The 18,927-nt window shown below is 39.6% G+C and overlaps 1 protein-coding gene across 1 annotated transcript in view; it reads left to right on the top strand.

Annotated features, from left to right (window-relative positions):
* SI (sucrase-isomaltase) overlaps positions 1-18,927 on the top strand; it is a 42,880-nt gene that overhangs the window by 10,425 nt on the left and 13,528 nt on the right. Inside the window, exons 9-32 of the mRNA XM_039713529.1 lie at positions 858-957; positions 1,551-1,663; positions 2,634-2,759; positions 3,263-3,394; positions 3,562-3,678; positions 4,287-4,400; positions 4,627-4,711; positions 5,313-5,430; positions 5,793-5,964; positions 6,537-6,653; positions 7,141-7,295; positions 7,568-7,652; positions 8,392-8,448; positions 8,818-8,942; positions 9,405-9,493; positions 10,968-11,017; positions 12,292-12,450; positions 12,923-13,072; positions 14,380-14,586; positions 15,535-15,689; positions 16,691-16,859; positions 17,705-17,801; positions 18,194-18,306; positions 18,393-18,518. Coding sequence (XP_039569463.1) covers positions 858-957; positions 1,551-1,663; positions 2,634-2,759; positions 3,263-3,394; positions 3,562-3,678; positions 4,287-4,400; positions 4,627-4,711; positions 5,313-5,430; positions 5,793-5,964; positions 6,537-6,653; positions 7,141-7,295; positions 7,568-7,652; positions 8,392-8,448; positions 8,818-8,942; positions 9,405-9,493; positions 10,968-11,017; positions 12,292-12,450; positions 12,923-13,072; positions 14,380-14,586; positions 15,535-15,689; positions 16,691-16,859; positions 17,705-17,801; positions 18,194-18,306; positions 18,393-18,518 — 2,931 coding nt within the window. The remainder of the gene's footprint in view (positions 1-857; positions 958-1,550; positions 1,664-2,633; positions 2,760-3,262; positions 3,395-3,561; positions 3,679-4,286; positions 4,401-4,626; positions 4,712-5,312; positions 5,431-5,792; positions 5,965-6,536; positions 6,654-7,140; positions 7,296-7,567; positions 7,653-8,391; positions 8,449-8,817; positions 8,943-9,404; positions 9,494-10,967; positions 11,018-12,291; positions 12,451-12,922; positions 13,073-14,379; positions 14,587-15,534; positions 15,690-16,690; positions 16,860-17,704; positions 17,802-18,193; positions 18,307-18,392; positions 18,519-18,927) is intronic.

The following is an 18,927-nucleotide window of genomic DNA, read 5'->3' as shown; positions in this document are numbered from 1 at the left end:
ATTTTTTGATAATTGTGAGATTATTTTCACCATTGCCTCAGCTTCATAAAGCAACCCCCTGCTTTGAGAGAGAACTTTTGTTCTCCTGCAATAGGAGATAAATGGACTGAAACCTGAGGGTGAGATGTCTGCATGCAATTAATTAATAATCTGGAATTTGTACCCATTGCCTTGAGATTCCTCCTCACTCTTTGCTCTGGATTGAAGATAGTTCTTAACTGAATGGCTCCACTGAGTCTAGACTCATTAAGCTAAAATAACACTGAACATCACCAAGTTAGGCTGATTTCAAATTGCTCAGGTTCTGTTTCTTGTTCATTTGAACTGAATTTATTTTTTCAGGAGAAAAAGCACAACAATTGTTAGTGTCTCTCAGGGCTTATGTTGCTAATAATAACAGCAGAAATAAAAAAAAAGAATTAAAAAGGAAATGAAAAAGCAGCAAGGCACTCTCCTATTTCCATAGATTAGGCATCAAAATTATTGCCTTGTAGGATGAATAGAAATATAGATTAGATGTAAAACCTAATCTGTGGTGAAAGGGATGTAAGCACCTCTCAAGTTCTTGATGAGCACATTTATTCCCCAGAAACAGAGCTGCAATATCTGCCAACTTTCCTGCAGATCCATCAGATCTGTTATCTATTTATTGGGTAAATTCTTGTTTTAATAGAAAATAAAAGAGAACACCAGGAAAAACAGAACATATAAAACAGGGAAGTGTCAGGATCTAAATTTCTGCTGTTTGCTCCATTTTGAGATGTTTTGAGTTCTACCTTTGATATATTTTGAAATATTCCAGAGCAGATCCTGTTATTAGATGTTCATCAGCTTGCCTGTTCCCTTTATTATTTTAGGCAATGGATAACTTGTATGGAACCCATACTTTCTTCCTGTGTTTGGAAGACAACACTGGAGCCTCCTTTGGTGTTTTCCTGATGAACAGCAATGCCATGGGTAAGAAACCTTCCTCTGGGGCTCTGAGAAAGTTGAATTTCTTTTGAAATTATTGCAATAAAACTGAGCTGATGTAAGTGTCCCTTCTTTAAAACACCCCCAATATCTGAGAGCAGTCATTTCAAACACAAGCAGTGAGTAGCTCCCAGTTAACTGGAGGGATTTGATGGAATTCTGAGGGTCAGGAACTCATCCAAAGGCTGTACAGGTCTGCACTGGAATAAGAGACTAAATTTGGAGGGAACAACGCTTGGAAGTAAATGTTCTTTAATCCCTTCAGATAAGTGTATTTATATTTATGTTTACTGAGCTCTGAGCATCTTTGGGCTGGAAAGTTGTACTAAAAATTCAGAGATAAAAGGTTGAACCATTGGATTTCTTCTGATGCTCTTCTCTGCAGGATGCAAAGGAATGGAAATAGGGACACACAAAGAGTTGGCTGATTTCCCCTTCTGTGCAAGTTCAGTTAATGATTTGGGTTCTTTAGGCATTTTGTGGTTTTCACTACAGTAAATTCTCTAATCATCAATTAGAAAAGTTACTTTAGAATTTCCTCTCCTTCAGACCTGTTTTTGTGCCTTCTTGTCTGGCAGAATTTGTGGTGCAGCCTGCTCCAGCAGTGACCTACAGAACCATTGGAGGCATCCTGGATTTCTACATCTTCCTGGGGAACACTCCAGAGCAAGTAGTCCAGGAGTACCTGCAGGTACCTTTACTTACAGGGATTATGCATTGGACAGATTTTTTCAAAGTGCTTGGGATTTATATTATCATATTCTTTTTCTCTGGGTGCTGAAGACCATCTCCCAGGTCCAAGAGCTCCAAAATTCATAAATCTGTAATTTACACCATGACCATTGCAGCTGGAGATGGTCTCTATAATAACTTATGTTTCCTTGCTCTTGTCATGAGGAAAAGTTCATGTTCACATGGCAGTATGATGGGATAGAAAGTGTGTTTTCAGGATGTCTGGATCTTATGATCACAAGATATCACTGGGTATCTTTTGCACTTCTCGAGATCTTCCTCAGTTCCAGTGACACCTTAAAGAATGGACATTGTCCCAAAATACCAGTATTTATTAAAATAAATAAATAATAGGGAAAATATTGTAAATATTGTATTTAGGGGTGGGCTATTTGAGTAGATTTGAGAAATGTGGTGATGCATTTTCAGGACTACCTAAACCAGAGGGCAGCCAGAGTGCAGGGAATAAAAAGCAGTTCTGTTCATTGCAGGCCCTTCAGGTACATCCAGGGCAGGCCAAGCCCCCCAGGGCTGCACCCAAAATGCTCCACGGCTCACGGGTTTCACACTTGGATAAGTTTGGGCCATTTGCATTTTGGGGCTTCATCCTCCAATTCCAGCTCCAGCTCATGCAGTCACTGACCCCCAGTTTGCTCCCCCAGCTCACTTTTGTTTCCATCTCTGGCCCTGAGGCAGGGAGGTGTCCTTGGCTGCCAGGGCTGGAGAGGAATTGTTGTGTCTGCCCAGGATGGGAAAGCAGTAGCTGGCACTGGGTGTGGAGCTCAGAGTTACACACTGAAGAGCTGCAGGGGTACACATACATGGAAATGGAAAAGATCAAATCCTAGGGCACCAGTGGATGCAGGGAAAAGGAATGAGGTGACACAGGGTGTCCAGCAGCACGTGGGGTTTTTGTTTTCCCCTCACAGCTTGTGGGACTGCCAGCACTGCCTGCCTACTGGAACCTGGGATTCCAGCTCTGCCGCTATGGATACACCTCCCTGGATGAGGTGATAGAAGTGGTGGAGAGGAACAGAGCTGTTGGACTGCCCCACGTGAGTATGGGCTTGGGGAGCACTCCAAGATCCCACAAGTGGCTCGTTTTCCATGAGCTTGGGTTAGGAAACGAGTGGTGTCAAAGGTTTTTGTGCATTTTGATGTTAGACCCATTATCAGAACATTGGAGGAGGGTTGGAACACTGAATTGTCTCATCCCATCTAGGGATGCCCTATCTAACTGTAGTTAGATTCATTCAAACACTTTCTTGTAATAATTTTTCTTTTATTCTTTCCAACTCTATCCAATTTTCTTCTCTTGAAACACTTTTATTATTGTCCTATGGACAGTTATGGAACCATATATTAATCTTAATTGACAGTCAAAGGCAAAGTGCAATTAACTTTTAAAATTAGTTTTTAGGGGCCATGAACCTGATGTCATCAATATTCCCTATTTATTATTTTTGACCCTAATATTCAGCTAATATTTAGGAAGAAAAATAATAAAAATCATTACCTATCACTTCTCATGGAAAAGCTGAACTCCTTTCTCTTTCAGGATATCCAAGTCATTGATATTGATTACATGGAGAACAGGAAAGATTTTACTTATGACAAAGTGAAATTCAAGGACCTCCCTAAATTTGCAGCTTATTTGCATGAACATGGACAAAAATATATCATCATATTGGTAAGCACTTAATTACTTCTTTTTTTTCCCTTGTGAACACTTTCATTACAGTTATTCATTATTGTTATTCTTTGCTTATTCTATGCAATTACTTCATTAACAGCCAGTAATAATGGATGGACTATCCTGATTTTTTTCTTTTCTTTGTTGTTTTCTAATTTCTTTAGGATCCTGCTATTAGCACCCAAAAAATGGCTGATGGAAGTTCCTATGGAAGCTACGTCAGGGGAACGGAGAAGCATGTCTGGGTTAATGAGTCAGATGGAACAGCACTGGTTGGGGAGGTAATTGTGGTTTTACACATTTGAATTTGATCTGTTGTCACTGTTGTGATTTAATTTAGCTCAGGGGACTTACCAGTGAGAGCAAAGTTTGTAAGGTCTCTTGTAGACTATGATAATTCTCAACCTTTCTTAGCTTTTTTTTTTTCAATTGCTTACATTAAAAAGGTGTTTTTCATCGATTCTACATCAAAATGAATATTTTTTAAATTTTAATTTTTTAAAGAAAAAATAGAACTAAAATAGCAATTAAAATTACACTTGCTCACATTAACCCTTTTTTTTTTACATTAACACTAACATTTTTTTACATCAAAGGGTAGTTTGAAGGCTCAAGGGACATTTCATCAACCAGCTTCTATTTATTTCCAGTAGCAACTGAAGAGCCAGAACTCACATTATCCTTTTGATTTATAAACTTAACTTATATTGAGAAGTTTCTCAGTTGTGTATTGTTGACTCACAGGAAAAACAATTGAAAAATTCAAAGTTAAGAAATTCATACTCTTTGTGTTCTTCAACCTCCCATCCAACCTGAGCAGGTCTGTGATCCTGACAGTTTTTTAATCTCATTCAAAGTTTCATTAATTGTTTTCCTTTGAATATTCCAGGTGTGGCCAGGAGAAACTGTGTTCCCAGACTACACCAGCCTCGAGACCACGAACTGGTGGACAAACGAGTGCAGATTGTTCTATGACATGGTGCCCTATGATGGAATATGGATTGTGAGTAACTCAGGATTTTTATTTTTATTTTTAAAATGTAGGTGGTAGCAGATGTTTATTACATTGAATTTTTATTGGATTGAAAGGTATTTTTTGCAATCAGAAAGGAGACGTTGAAGAATAGCTACTAATGATTCCTTAAAGAAAGACAGAATAGATTGGAAGACTTTTTTTAGGGAAATGTACTTAAGGCAACTTTATTTCATCCTGCATTTTTCCTTTCCAGGACATGAATGAAGTGTGCAACTTTGTTCAAGGCTCAAAAAAAGGTTGTGCTGACAATAAGTTAAACTACCCTCCTTACACTCCCAGTAAGTCCAGCTACTTTAATCAGAATAATAAAATAGCAAATAAAATGTTAATTGCCTTCAAGGATACAACATGATTTTAGTGTAGTTCTTATGGGTGGGGTTTGGACAGTCCTATTGACAGAAAATATTTATGTGTTTGTATTGTATACTTCAGGAGTGGTTTACAGAACTGCCTCTTTTATCTCATCAAATAAACACTGGATATTGTCATTGCCTTAATTATGTCTGATAATGCAATGATCCTCTTGCACTGTCAGTAGTTTTTCAGATATTTGCAGAACTAAAATGGAGTTCATAGTTTGTAGTAATAGTAGATTTCAGTAACCTTTGCCAGTGTGCTGTCAGATGGTGATTCAGGAATTTAGAGCACAGTTCTCAGTTCCCTGGATGGGTGCAAAGCACAGGAGTGGAAATATCACAGAGCAAACATCAACCAAACCAACAGCCAAGAGCAGCATTTTTGGTTTTGGAGTAATTAAACTGCCTGAGTGAAAGAATAAAGAGAAAAAACAGGTTTGAATATAATAAATGTGCATTAAAGATTGGAAAGATTAATAATAAAATGTACCTTACCAGTGCTGTTTGTATTCCTTTCTTCAAGAGATCCTCGACAGAGTCATGTACTCCAAGACACTTTGCCTGGATGCAGTGCAGAGCTGGGGCAAGCAATATGATGTCCACAACCTTTATGGATATTCCATGACCATATCCACTAGGAAGTAAGGAATGCATCCTAAAATCCTGCAGAAAGGTTTCAGAACAGTCCATGATCTATGTTTTACAAAACACCGTGAGACTTGATTGCCAAAGGAACAAGATTCCTGGAAAATGCTGTGTTACGTTTAGCCAAGGCAAAATCCACAGCTGGAGTTGGTAGGAAAAGCCACAAATTGGCTGCCAGAGCTGTGTAAAGAGATTATTTCAAATTAATATCTTGAGCTTTGCTAAAACACACCTGCAAAGGCATCCCCATCCTTGGGGTGAATAATGAGTACAAATTGGTGTAAATCTGCTTTGTTCAGAATTGCCAGTGTCTGAGTTGTCTTTTCCTCTGTGTAACTCCAGCCCCATTCCTTTCCAGAGCCATTGAGACGTTGTTCCCAGGAAACAGAAGCTTCCTCATCTCGAGGTCCACTTTTGCAGGATCAGGAAAGCACGGGGGACACTGGCTGGGGGACAATGCAGCCACGTGGGATCAGCTGAAATGGGCAATCCCTGGAATGCTGGAGTTTAACCTCTTTGGAATTCCTTATGTAGGACATCAGTTCATGCCATCCTTTCAAAACAGATAACAGATTATCTAACCAAGCACTCTCGAAATAACCACTTACACTGGCACCTCAAAATTAACCCTTTTGAAGAATCTCCTTTGAACATTTCTTTTCAATTATCAATTTTTGATTTAGGCTGTTTGATTTTTGTTGCTGTCATGATATAAAAGTGGGTAACAAACTTATTATCTTATATATCCCAATCTACCTCTTATATTTCTAATTTCTAAACACCAGTGGGGGATGTGAAACAATTCCTGGCTTTCTTATCATTTCAAATTAGAGACATCCACTTAGAAGGGAAATAGCCAGAATCCTTTTTATGATTTAAATCTGAATGGCTTTGAAGCTTTTTTCCCATTCTGTGCATATGACCACCAAACAAGAAGGTAAAATTTGGAAGAAGCAGAATGATGGGCAGTGTTAGTGAGGGGTCAGTTTAATTTGTTGGTCAGTGTAGCTGGATTTGGGAGAGGAAAGTTACAAACATGTTGTACCTTTTGAGGTGCACTGTACATCCAACACATTCTGATTTTTTAAAATTTTTTTTAAAGGTTGGAGCAGATATTTGTGGTTTCAGTGAAGACACCACAGAAGAACTTTGCAGACGATGGATGCAAGTGGGAGCATTTTACCCATTTTCCAGGAACCACAACGGTGAACATGTCATAGTAAGTTGAGCTTTCTGTTCAAAGCTGCTTTGTGTTGCACGACCACATTTCCTTTAATATCACTTCTAATCCTCACTATCACTGCCCAGCTTGAAACCAGAACCTTAAGCTGTGTTTATAAAATTATAGATGGGAAAGGTTGGGTTCCGTAAGGGTTAATTGAGAATCCAATTGTTTGGCAACAGCTTTATGAATTTTGGTTGCTCCTAACACCAAGGAACACCAAGGTCTGTGTGAGCCACCATGCCAAGCCCTGGGAGCTCCTTGGCATGAACCTGAGTGCCAGGATAAATCCTGGAATGACCCTGATGGACAAGGAGGGATGGGAATTGCAAACAGCCCAAGAGGAACTGGACACCAGGTCACAGCACCAGAAAGGAGAACTCAGTGCAGAGCTGCCCCATGGAACCCCAGCCCCCCTGAAACAGCTTTTCACACCTTTGGCAAAGTATTTCTGGCAATAATAACAGTGGATTTTTGTTTCCAGCATCAAGATCCAGCTGTGTTTGGGCCCAACTCCTTGCTGGTGAACAGCTCCAAGCATTACCTGAACATTCGCTACACCTTGCTGCCCTACCTGTACACGCTGCTCTACAAAGCTCACACCCAAGGGGCCACGGTCACGAGGCCACTGCTCCACGAGTGAGTCTGGGAATCTATAACCAACAGGGAGATCTGACACATTTCATGCTGCTAGGGCACTTTCTAAACCTCTATCCTCTGAAAATGCACATTGGGATATCCATAGGTGACTTCCCAATTAGTGAATCCCCATTTTGGTCTAATCAGGGGGTGATTTTTGTATGCGTCCATTAGCCATGGTTGTGGACAATCAGTACCCTGAAATCTTGGGGTTGCTGCTGATATAAATCACAAAAAAACCAATTTCTGCTCTATTCTTCACATTTATTCAGGTTCTACTCTGATGAAATAACATGGGACATCGACAGGCAGTTCCTGTGGGGCCCTGGGCTGCTGATTTCCCCTGTTCTTGATCCGGTAGGTTTGGCTGGTTTGGGATCTCTCTGGTGGCCACAGACCATGCTGAGTCACCAGCTCCTCTCCTTCAATTACTGCTTCCAGTGAGAGAGCCCACAGCACATTTTTACCCCTGCTGAAACAGAAAATCTTGCAGTTAAATCCTACTCCTGTTTGCCAGTCTTCTATGGAGTCAAGGATATCTGGTCTGATATTCTGCTTCACCTCATCTTCACATCATCTCTGAATTTCCTTTGGAGTCAGCTTCTCTTGCTGCATTTCAGCTTCTCTGTGGTGCAACAAGAAAACAAAAAAGTTGTGGCTTATTCTGTGGCAGAATCTTGTAAATAATGATTTCTCCTGCCAGCAACACATATGCCATGGAGGAACAAAAAACATTTGTTAAAGGCAAAAAGGGAAAGCAAGAATCTGGAAGGTGCCAGCCCCAAAATAAATGGGAATAAAGAAGATAGAGAGATACCCGTGGATAGGATCTGGTTCACTGGGTTTAAGCATTGTGGCTTTGGGTGGCTTTCAATGAGCTGCACTTTGCAGAGCAGCAATTCAGTCACACCCCAGCAGCTCTGCAGAAATCTGCTTGGATTGCCCTTCCCCCTGTCTGGACTCCATCCTAAACACCAGGAAACAGCAGAGTACAGGAATATCAATTATTTTCTCACACTGAATTTCAGCGTTATTGGAAAATTGAGTTTATCTGATTAAGTTGAAATATGAAGGTTGTTTCTTTATTCACTTTTAGGGTGTGGAGTCCACTCGTGTGTACTTTCCTGATGCAGAGTGGTACGAGTATGACACGGTAAGGAAATGCAGGGATATTGTGGGATATTACACCATTTTCTAAATGGGAATGTGATGAAATAGGATTGTCAGCCCTGCTTTGGGGACAGAGACCTGAAGGAAAGACTTTGGGGTTACTTGGGAGACAAGGGATGAAGGGTGGAGGGATAAGCACAAGAACTGGTGGCTCAAGAAAGGGCTCGGATTATTCCATTAAATCAGAGTGATAAGAAATTATTTTATTTTATGTGCCCATTAGCCCATACATATTTACACAACTTAAGCTTTTTTTATAAGGAACAATTTGATGAAACTCAGGACTTAAGAAAACACTCCCAGCAGTGGGTAATGCAGAATTCCTGTTCTCTTTTCAATCTCTGTCCACAAGGGTGAACCAATGCAACTGAAGAAAGTATGGCACAACATACCAACCCCAGGAGACAGAATGGGGCTGCACCTGAGAGGAGGATACATTTTCCCTACTCAGAAACCAAGCACCACCACAGTGGCAAGGTAGGATCCCAAACAGAACCCTTTCAACATTTTTTTCCCTCTCATAACAGGGCTGAGGGCTTCTAGGCTACAAATAATAGCAGCCCACTGTATTTAGGATTTTCACCTTGAAATGTGAATAGCTGTGAGCCAAACCTCACTTCCACACCTTTAGTGATGAATTATTTGCATAGAAATTTTAAACCGAGTATTTTAAACTATTTGCATGAAAATGAAAGGAAACCAAGGATTAAACTTATTAAGGCAATTCTGCAAAGTGGATGAATTATTTGCATAGAAATTTGTAAACTCACCGAGTATTTTAAACTATTTGCATGAAAATGAAAGGAAACCAAGGATTAAACTTATTAAGGCAGTTCTGCAAGGTTTGTTACCCTGTTGGGTGTTTCACTCTTGCATGAACATGCAGGATGCACCAAGAATGTTCAGATGTTTGTTACACACATAAATCTCTTTCCACAGCCGCAAGAATCCACTGGGACTCATAATTGCTCTGGATATCAACAATGAAGCTTCTGGGGATTTGTTCTGGGATGATGGAGAATCCACAGGTGAGCAGCCACCAGCAGTGAAATAAATATGGTTAACAAAGATCTAATGTGCTCAGATTTCAATGTTCCTGCTGAAAAGAAGGCATTGTAACACACTGCTGCTATTTGCTCATAAATCAAATGGTTTTCATCACTTTGAAGCAGAAAACTGTGACTATTATTAATGTAAGATTGAAGTCACGACATAATTCTACAGAAGTAAAAAAAAAAGACACAAGGCTCTACTCTAAGGTCAAACCTCTGGTTTTCAGGAGAAATCTTTAGATTGTCAGGAGGTGATAGGATGGGATTTTCCCATGGGATTTAGGCAAACCACTGCTCATCCAGGGAGGGATCTGAACACCAATATTGGAAAACTTCTTGCATTCCACTCGTACAACTCCTTTTCCTTGTGGACTGCACCAATCATATCTCCCAGGAAAACTCCCAAGCCTCTGCTTTTTTGGAATTTAGTGAAAGCTGGGGCTGCTTTTAAGAAATAGAGCAGTGATTCAGCTGATTATTGCTGCCATAAATCCAGCAGGCCTTGGGTGGCTGCTGTGCATGGGGGTGACAGCTCCATGTGCTCCTCTGGCCTAAAATAACAAAGCCATTACTGCCCTCACTGCTGCTGCCAAACACAGCAATAAAACATTTCATCATTTTATGGCCTGCCCAAAACTTACAGGTTGCAGTTTTACAGGGGAACCATTTGCAATTTGCTTCTGATGGCAGGATTTGTCTTTTCATATGTGAGGAAAAAAAAAACAAACCAGATTGACCATGCTTTGTATTTCTTTTCCCTGGTCACGTGTTATTTCCTCCCTTATGGCATTTATAATTATTATTATCATCATCACCACCATTATTTTTGCATGAAGAATCCTTATTTAGGTTATGTTACAGGATTAGCTTTGATTAAAACTTCTATATTTAAGACAAACTAAGAAGAAATAACAGTAGAATAAAAAAAAATCACTACATTTTAGAAGAGCTGCTTTCAATGAATTTTTGTGGAAAAAATTAGATCTCCTGGGAGACTGGCCAAAGGAAAAAGGGACTTTTCAGTTCCATGTTATTTCCTCCCTTATGGTTTCATGGCATTTATAATTATTATTATCATCATCACCACCATTATTTTTGTATGAAGAATCCTTATTTAGCTTATGTTAAAGGATTAGTTTTGATTAAAACTTTTATATTTAAGACAAACTAAGAAGAAATAACAGTAGAATAAAAAAAAATCACTACATTTTAGAAGAGCTGCTTTCAATGAATTTTTGTGGAAAAAATTAGATCTCCTGGGAGACTGGCCAAAGGAAAAAGGGACTTTTCAGTTCCTCAAACAAACATTAGTAAATATTTGAGTTGCTTAGTGCAGCTCTGAATGCAGTGCTGATAATTAACAGTTCATTGGTCTCTAGCAGTGGCACAACCCTACTGTAATTTTATTGTTTTCTGCACTCCAACTGTAACTTCTTTTTTTACCTTTTAGATACAATTGACAAGAAAGCCTACATTTACTATGAGTTTAAAGTTTCCAATGTAAGTATTTGATTTTAATTTCTGATTTTTACCCAGTATCTTTTAAGAGTGCTCTTTTCTCTCTTTATTCTCCTCTAAGATTTGCTGGAAAACAAAACATTTTCCAACGCCAAGAAGAATCATGTTCAAAATACTCCCCTTTAACTGGGATGAAATCTGTTGTGTTTTTTTTCTCCTATTTAATAGAAATATCTAAATAATCCTATTTCCTTCCACATAATAAACTCAGCAGCAATATTCACTGAACAAGAGAATTCTAAAGCACAAGAGACATTTAAAGCAGAGTCAAAAAGGAGAAGCATGGAATGTTTGTGATTCTCAAAATAGTGGCACTGTAAAAAAAATATATTTTTATGCTGTAAAAATACAGCTGAATATCTCCAAAGAGTGAGGGACACCCACACCTTGCCTGAACCCTCAGAAACTACATCAGTTTTAAGTTTTCTTCTGTTATTTTAAGCTGAAAGTGCCTTTGCAAGGTTCATTGCCATCAGGGTGGAGTCCTGATAGTGTTTCTATCTAATATTGACAGTAACTATCACAAAACAAAGATTTCCAATAGCGTGGTAACATATTATTTGTACAACAATAATAATAACAACATTAATATCGGGTAAAGGTATTAATTCCTTTGCCATGATGAAAGAACATAAACTAAGTGAGAGGTGCAGAGGACCACGAGTGGAGCGCATGAATTAGTAATTTTTAAACCATAACTAATCAAAGAGTCATTTGTAGGGGAGGCACCCCAGTTGCTGTTGGAGTTTGAAACCCCAGCAGCCAAACCACGACTTGACAGTGATGACATTTGAGTTAATAATTACCCTCAACGTTCCCATGGAGGGCAATAAGGAAGTTCCACACACGTGTGACAGCCATGGTGCACGTCCTCTGATTGAACTCTTAATCTAAAAATAACTAATGGAACAGAATAGGAAGTGGTATTTTTATATCAAAAGAAGTGAGAACCTTTGGATGTTGGAACCCAGCGAGTCTGGAGTTTATCTGCCCTGCCACAGGCCCACCCCAGCCTTTCTTTATTTCCCAAGCAAGGAAAAAAAGCTGAAACACAACTCTGAAGATTATTTTACACATGGTAGAAAAGCTTTATTGTGATAATAACAAGCAGAGCAATAATTGATATGTGTGGAAAAAGATATTGGTTTATTTATGGTACAATGTGAAAATCTTCATAGGAAAAAAAAAAAGTTAAATCAGGAGGACTTTTGGCAGATTTTTTAAAAGAAGAATATGACCACTGTATTATTTTTCAGAATGTTCTACAAATGACTGCTACACACAGCAATTATGCTGATCCAAACAACCTGAAATTTGAGGAAATCAAGATTCTGGGATTGTCCCAGGAAATAGGATCAGTTTCTGTGTCTCAGAACAATGTTGCTGCTGCTATCACCTATAATCCTACAACTAAGGTAAAGCAATAACAGGGAAATGGAAAGTAAACATATTTAAAATTGCATCAACTTTATTTTATATATTGCAAGGGACAGTAACCAGTGCCAATGTTGTTTCAACGAAATACAATGTGAATTTTATTACAGAATAAAAGTACAATTGCATTCAGCTCTGCTGCATAAAAGTGCATCTAAGTTATGCTCACAGTGCAGCAGACAGCTTATTTCATGTATTTATTCCTGTTTGCTTCCAAGGAAGGTGTGGGATTAACTCCATATTTTTAGTGTCTTAATTCTTCAGATTTTATCTGTAAAAATATCAGTTGTGTGTGTCCGTAAAAGTGAGACTGTATCAAATCTTACAGGATGGGGTTTTGTGAATTTTAAATTTTTAAGTATATTATTCTTAAGGACCAGCACCTCTTCTGACTGAAGGAAAGCTGGATGGGATGTGGCATTTAATAACTGTTCATTGTTTCATATTTATAAGGTTGCTGTTATAAAAGGACTTCAGCTTGAACTGGGAAAATCTTACACTATCGAATGGAGTCTAAAAAAGAATATCAATGAAAGATTTGATTGTCATCCCAGCCCTAATGCAACAAAAGAAAAATGTCAACAACTTGGCTGTTCCTGGGAAGTAAGTCATTATTTCTCTAAACTAATTAGACAAAAAAAAATTCCAGAATAAAAAATCTTTTTGTGGCTGTTACAGAATAGGAGTGGTCTGAGAGATTTGTCAGGTTTAAATAAAATGGGCCTTAGCTGAACTGTACTGATGGATTTTATTTACCTCAGTAGCTGAGAACCATTTAAATTCTACCACATTGTATCAGGAGTTGAGGAAAAATGAGGTATTTCTTGAAAGATGAACAGAAATAATATTAGAGTTATGAAAACCAGAAAAGCATCTTCAGCTGCCCCTTCTGCCACCATGGCCTGCAAGGCTCAGCCCCTTTGTGTCACCTTTGTGTCACTCAGGGATATTTTAAGTCAAATTAATTCCTCTGAATCTCAGTTTGAGAGGAAATCCTCAAATTCCACAAAAATTTTGATTCATTTGTAAGCTTGTTTATATCTGCATCAAGGAGCTGCTTCCAAACCTTCATCTCCAACATGAAGATCTTTAACACATGGTTTTATGTATTATTATTAATTATTAATAAACATGTGGGAGCAACACGGCCTGGCAGGGTTGAACTTCAGAGGGTGCCTCCAGCTAAATTAATCTCCATTCTTCTAAATCTAAAATGCCTATTTTGGGCCTTTCCTGTAGGAATGAAATCCAAAATTCAGTGCTGGCTGCTCCTGCACCAGCACCTGCTGAAGCAGTTGATGAGCTGCTCTGGTTTTGATGCACTACTGAAAGGATTTTTTATAATTTTGGACATTTGGAAATGTCAGGAGATCTCAGATGAGTAGGATGTAATTTTCACTGGATATATTAAGGATAATTTGTGTGAATAAAGCCAGTGGAAAGATCTGCTCTGATGCTGCCTGAGTATGAAATGGTTTTTGGGCACATTTCCTTGAAGGCGACCAGAGAGAAATGGGATTAAAAGGGATGAAGTTTAGGAGTTCCCACAAACCAAGATTAAACCATGTTGAGGGATTGATCTGAAGATCACAGAGATGGGGAAATTAAATCTTTCTTAATTGCACGAGGATTCGGTTTCCTGACTGAACTATTTGTACAGACTTCACTGGATAGCTTTATTACACCTGAGTCAACATAGAGATTACTCTGTACTATTTCTTTATATTCCATGTCTTTATTATTTTATTTTCTAATTATTTCTTTATATTCCATTAATTAAAGGATTCCATTAATTTCCCCCCAGCCAAATTCTACATTTGACACATCTGATAAAAACAGGATTCCATGCTAATAGCTAATAAAAAATCCAGCTGATTTGCTAACCTGAAACTCCTTTCTGTTTGCACCAGGAGACAGCAAATCCAGATATTCCTTCCTGCTACTACAGCTCCAGCAATCCTTACCTCGTAGACAAGGTTAATTATTCCTCCAGTGGAATTGTAGCCACCCTCAGCTTGGATGACTCCAAGGTCAGGGCTAACGACCCTTACACTGCCCCAATCAGCACCCTGCGCCTGGAGGTGAAATATCATCACAACAACATGCTGCAGTTTAAGGTAATGCCATCCCAGAATTCCTCAAATGTTTTATTTATGGAAATTCAAAGGGCTTTTTTATGGCCAAATTTAAATTTCGCATACAGAAGCAGCCTTGTGTAAATACGTCTCTCCTTCTGAGCAATTATTGCTCTTAGCTTGCATCTTTTTTTGTCCTAGAATCCTAGCACTCAATTTTAAAAAGAAAGACAGAAGCAGCCTTGTGTAAATACGTCCCTCCTTCTAAGCAATTATTATTGCTCTTAGATTGCATCTTTTTTTGTCCTAGAATCCTAGCACTCAATTTTAAAAAGAAATTACATTAATCAAAGGTATAATGCCAGTGTATATGTGTAATGCTAACCAGGAACTTTGAAACTGAAGGTATTTTGTTAATATGCAGGTAAATTTACCTGGAAGTGCTCTCATGACTCTACAGTTTATATTTACATCCACCATTGCACTTCTATTCTAAAATTGTCCACGCACTGTTGTTTAACTGTAATTTATTGCCACGTGTTTAACAAGATTGAGCTAAGTGGTCAGACATTAAAAACTAACTTCTATCAGCTTTCAAAATACAGAAAACCTGAAAAAGAATCCTAAAAGTTGAGTAAACGAAGAACTAGAAAATTATTTATCATACTTGCAAAGTGAATATACAAAGTATATACACCAAAGTATATACACCTATGTACAAAATATATACACCAAAGTATATACACCTATATTCTAAATATAAGTATATTCTTTAAATTCATGTAGAGAATTAGACGAGCCATTCCTGATCCAAAAGAAATCTTTAAGTTTTGTTGGTTGAGATTCTTTCCCCCTGCCCCCAACAAAATCCTGTGAAGGTCAAGAATATGCATTTGAAAGAAAATACCACAGCAGGTGTTTTAAAATCTGTATCAGATTCAGATTTCAGAACAACTGAGTCGTTTAACTAAACTGACTTTTTCTTCACAGATCTATGATTATGCAAACCCGCGGTACGAGGTGCCCGTGCCCCTGAACCTCCCCAGCTCCCCCACGAGCTCGAGCCAGGACCGGCTCTACGACGTGTCGCTCCAGATCAAACCCTTCGGGATCCAAGTGCGCCGCAGGAGCACGGGCACGGTCATGTAAGCCACTGCCACCCGTTGTTATTTTGTGTCACAAGGTTATGGTGGCTTTTTTGGCGCCAAACCCTCTCTCTGTGCGTGTTCTGGAGTGAGGAACACTGGCGGCTCTGCAGGCTGTTCCTTGTGTGCTCCCCAAGTTTCTGGGAGGCAAAAGGATGTTCTACAGTTCCTAAAATATTCCTTAGGTGACCACAGCACTGCTCATTCAGGATTGCCCATTTGGGTCAGTTTTGGGGAATGGTTAAGGAAAAAAATAGTGGCAAGTGGTGTTCCAATTAACTTGAGATGGGTTTTGGTAACACAACAGACGAGTCTGGCAGGAGCTTCATTTTTCCTTGATTAAGTCAGAGTTAGAAAACAGAGAACAGTTGAGTGTGTTATGTTTTTTATTCAAAAAAACAATTTTATTTAATTTTTTTAAGTACTCAAGACTTAATTGTGAGTTGAGTTCCCTTTGCCAACCAGAATAATAATTCAACCGGGAATTGAAGCTTCTGGAATGATGAAATTCTCTGGCAGAGCCCACCAGGCTGCAGTTTGATTTCTAACTGGAAAGATGCTGATTTATAATAAATGTGACCTGTGAATGCAATTCCAGTGTAATCTGCACAGAAAGCTCAGTGAACTGTAAAAAGCACTTTGTTTACTATATTTTATGTGGCTCCAGTGCTCGGTCTGAGAGGAAAATAGGATTGCAGTGTCCTAAAATGCATTTACTGTCTAAATTGCCAAGATACGGCAGAACTTGCAGGGCACGATGTCTGTGTGCTATTCCTCTCTGAAAGACACAGAGGATTTGGTGTCCCTGAACTCTTCAGCAATTCTTACACACCCCCATTTCATGTCCTTTAAGTTTTTTTGATAACCACAACAGTTTTAGTTCACTTTTACTGAAGAGTGAGGTTTCCAGAGAAAAAGAGTGGCTCAAAAGGAAGTGTCTGCCAGAAACACAGCCCTGAGTACGCTGTATTCTAATTTTCTCTTCCCTCTTCCCACCTCAGCTGGGATTCAGGCCTGCCCACCTTCACCTTCAGTGACATGTTCATCCAGATTTCCACCCGCTTGGCGTCCCAGTACATCTACGGGTTTGGAGAAACAGAGCACCCCTCCTTCCGACACAACATGAGCTGGCACACCTGGGGCATGTTCACCAGGGACCAGCCTCCAACTGTAAGTAGGCAAAGAAGAAGAAAATGTGATTTCTGAACCAGTGAGCACAGAACTGTTCAGCACATCTTTAAAATCCAGTGGATGTCACTGGTACTGGGCATTGGCTCTGACCATATTTATCATAGTTTACAATTTCGATGGTGTCTCCATGGCAAAGGTCATCTGTAAACCCATTATTTGTGACCTGCAAGAACAATGTGAAGAGCTCAGGCCCTCAATCAGATCTTGGAAGGTGACAGATGGCTTAAGAGTAACAGCACGTTCCTCCTTTTTATTATTCTTCCCTGCTCATTGTTTTGAAAATTAGACATGAGTCAGAACAATTCCTGTTGCTTGGGGATTAATTTAGTACTTACACAGGTAAAGCAGAAATCTTATCTCTGTTTATTTGTCTTATTTCCTTCAAGATAGCAAATTTCCAATTATCAGGGAATGGCCAATGAAATAGCAGCAGCTAATGATATCTCTAACTTTCAGTTCAGGCTGGAACACATTTTGAGAAAATTAAATATAATGTCACCAGCACCTCCTGAGCACACAGACACCTGGTTCTGTTTGCAAAGAAGGGAAAGTTTTGTCCTGAGGAAGCACCTTCTCATTAGTGAAATTTAAGTGCAGCTATGCCTTTGCTTTCCTTCCTGCCTGAGCAAGGCTGACAAATTGTGAGGCTCCGAGTGACCTTCTGCAGGTCTGTTTTGTGGTTAGGTAGGGTTTAGGTGCATAAATTTAAATTTTATTTGCTACGTTTGGCAATTGTCTCATCTTTTATTAAATTTATTACCAAAAGTTAATACGTAAATATCTGCAATGTTTCCCCAGTACAATGTATTTTGTTTTATTTGCAGTACAAGTTGAATTCCTATGGATTTCATCCATTTTATATGGCTCTTGAAGAAGATGGCAATGCCCACGGAGTTCTCTTGCTTAACAGCAATGCAATGGGTAAGAAAACCTTCACTTTATCCCATAAAATCATGGAATGGTCTGGGTTGGAAGGGACAATAATGCTCATCCTGTTCCACCCCTGCAGGGACACCTTCCACTGTCCCAGGCCACTCCAAGCCCTGTCCAACCTGGCCTTGGGCACTGCCAAGGATCAAGGGGCAGCCACAGCTGCTCTGGGCAACCTCAGGGACTCACCCCCCTCAACGGGAGGAATTTCTTCCCAATATCCCATCTTAGCCTCCTCTCTGTCAGTTTGAAGCCATTCTCCCTTGTCCAGACCTCTGTAATTTCTCTCTGTCCTCCTCTGCGTGTTCCATTTTTACAGTCAGCGTTTTGCACTGGTGGCAAACCCATCCCTCCTTTTCTCACTTCCTTCCCTCCACTTCCAGATGTGACTTTCCAGCCCACCCCTGCCCTGACCTACCGCACCATCGGAGGGATCCTCGACTTCTACATGGTTTTGGGCCCGACCCCCGAACTCGTGGTTCAGGAATACACCGAGGTAGGAGCCTGACTGCTGCTGGGCTTTGCTGGGTTGGTTTGGTTTCTCTTCCCCTCCTCACCACGAGCATCCTTTCCTCTTTCCAGCTGATTGGGCGCCCAGTCATGCCACCCTACTGGTCCTTGGGATTCCAGCTGTGCCGCTATGGATACGCCAACGACGCGGAGGTCGCCCAAGTCGTGGAGGAAATGAAGGCAGCTCGGATTCCCCATGTACGTTGGGAGCAAATAACATTTGAGCTTTTGGCTCCGTAGCATTGACTAAATCCATTTAAACACTAAAGCAGTAGCCAACCAAAAAAACCCCACCGTGCTAGAGAAGAGCAGGTTTTGTGCCATGGACTCTGGGTTGTGTAAAATATGTTTAATTTTCTTAATTATTCACACCAAAGAATGAAGGAAGGAGCAGTGATTAAGGAAAACCAGCCGGGAGAAAAATGAAGCAGCATAATTTCATTGCCATAATGCTCCGTGTCAAGTCAGCTGTGATTTGGCCCAGGTTGTTGTTGGGGTAGTAGGAATAGCACCTAGACCTAACAAAATTATGCTATAAATTGAATGTGGATTAATTTTAAATATAATAATATCAATGTTTCAATAGAGAACAGCTGTTCCCATTGTT

The sequence above is a fragment of the Passer montanus genome, unplaced genomic scaffold (assembly GCF_014805655.1).
Source record: "Passer montanus isolate IOZ18808 unplaced genomic scaffold, ASM1480565v1 scaffold29, whole genome shotgun sequence".
Lineage (NCBI taxonomy): Eukaryota > Metazoa > Chordata > Aves > Passeriformes > Passeridae > Passer > Passer montanus.
Note: the sequence above shows the minus strand (reverse complement) of the source record. Positions and strands in the feature narration are given on the sequence as shown.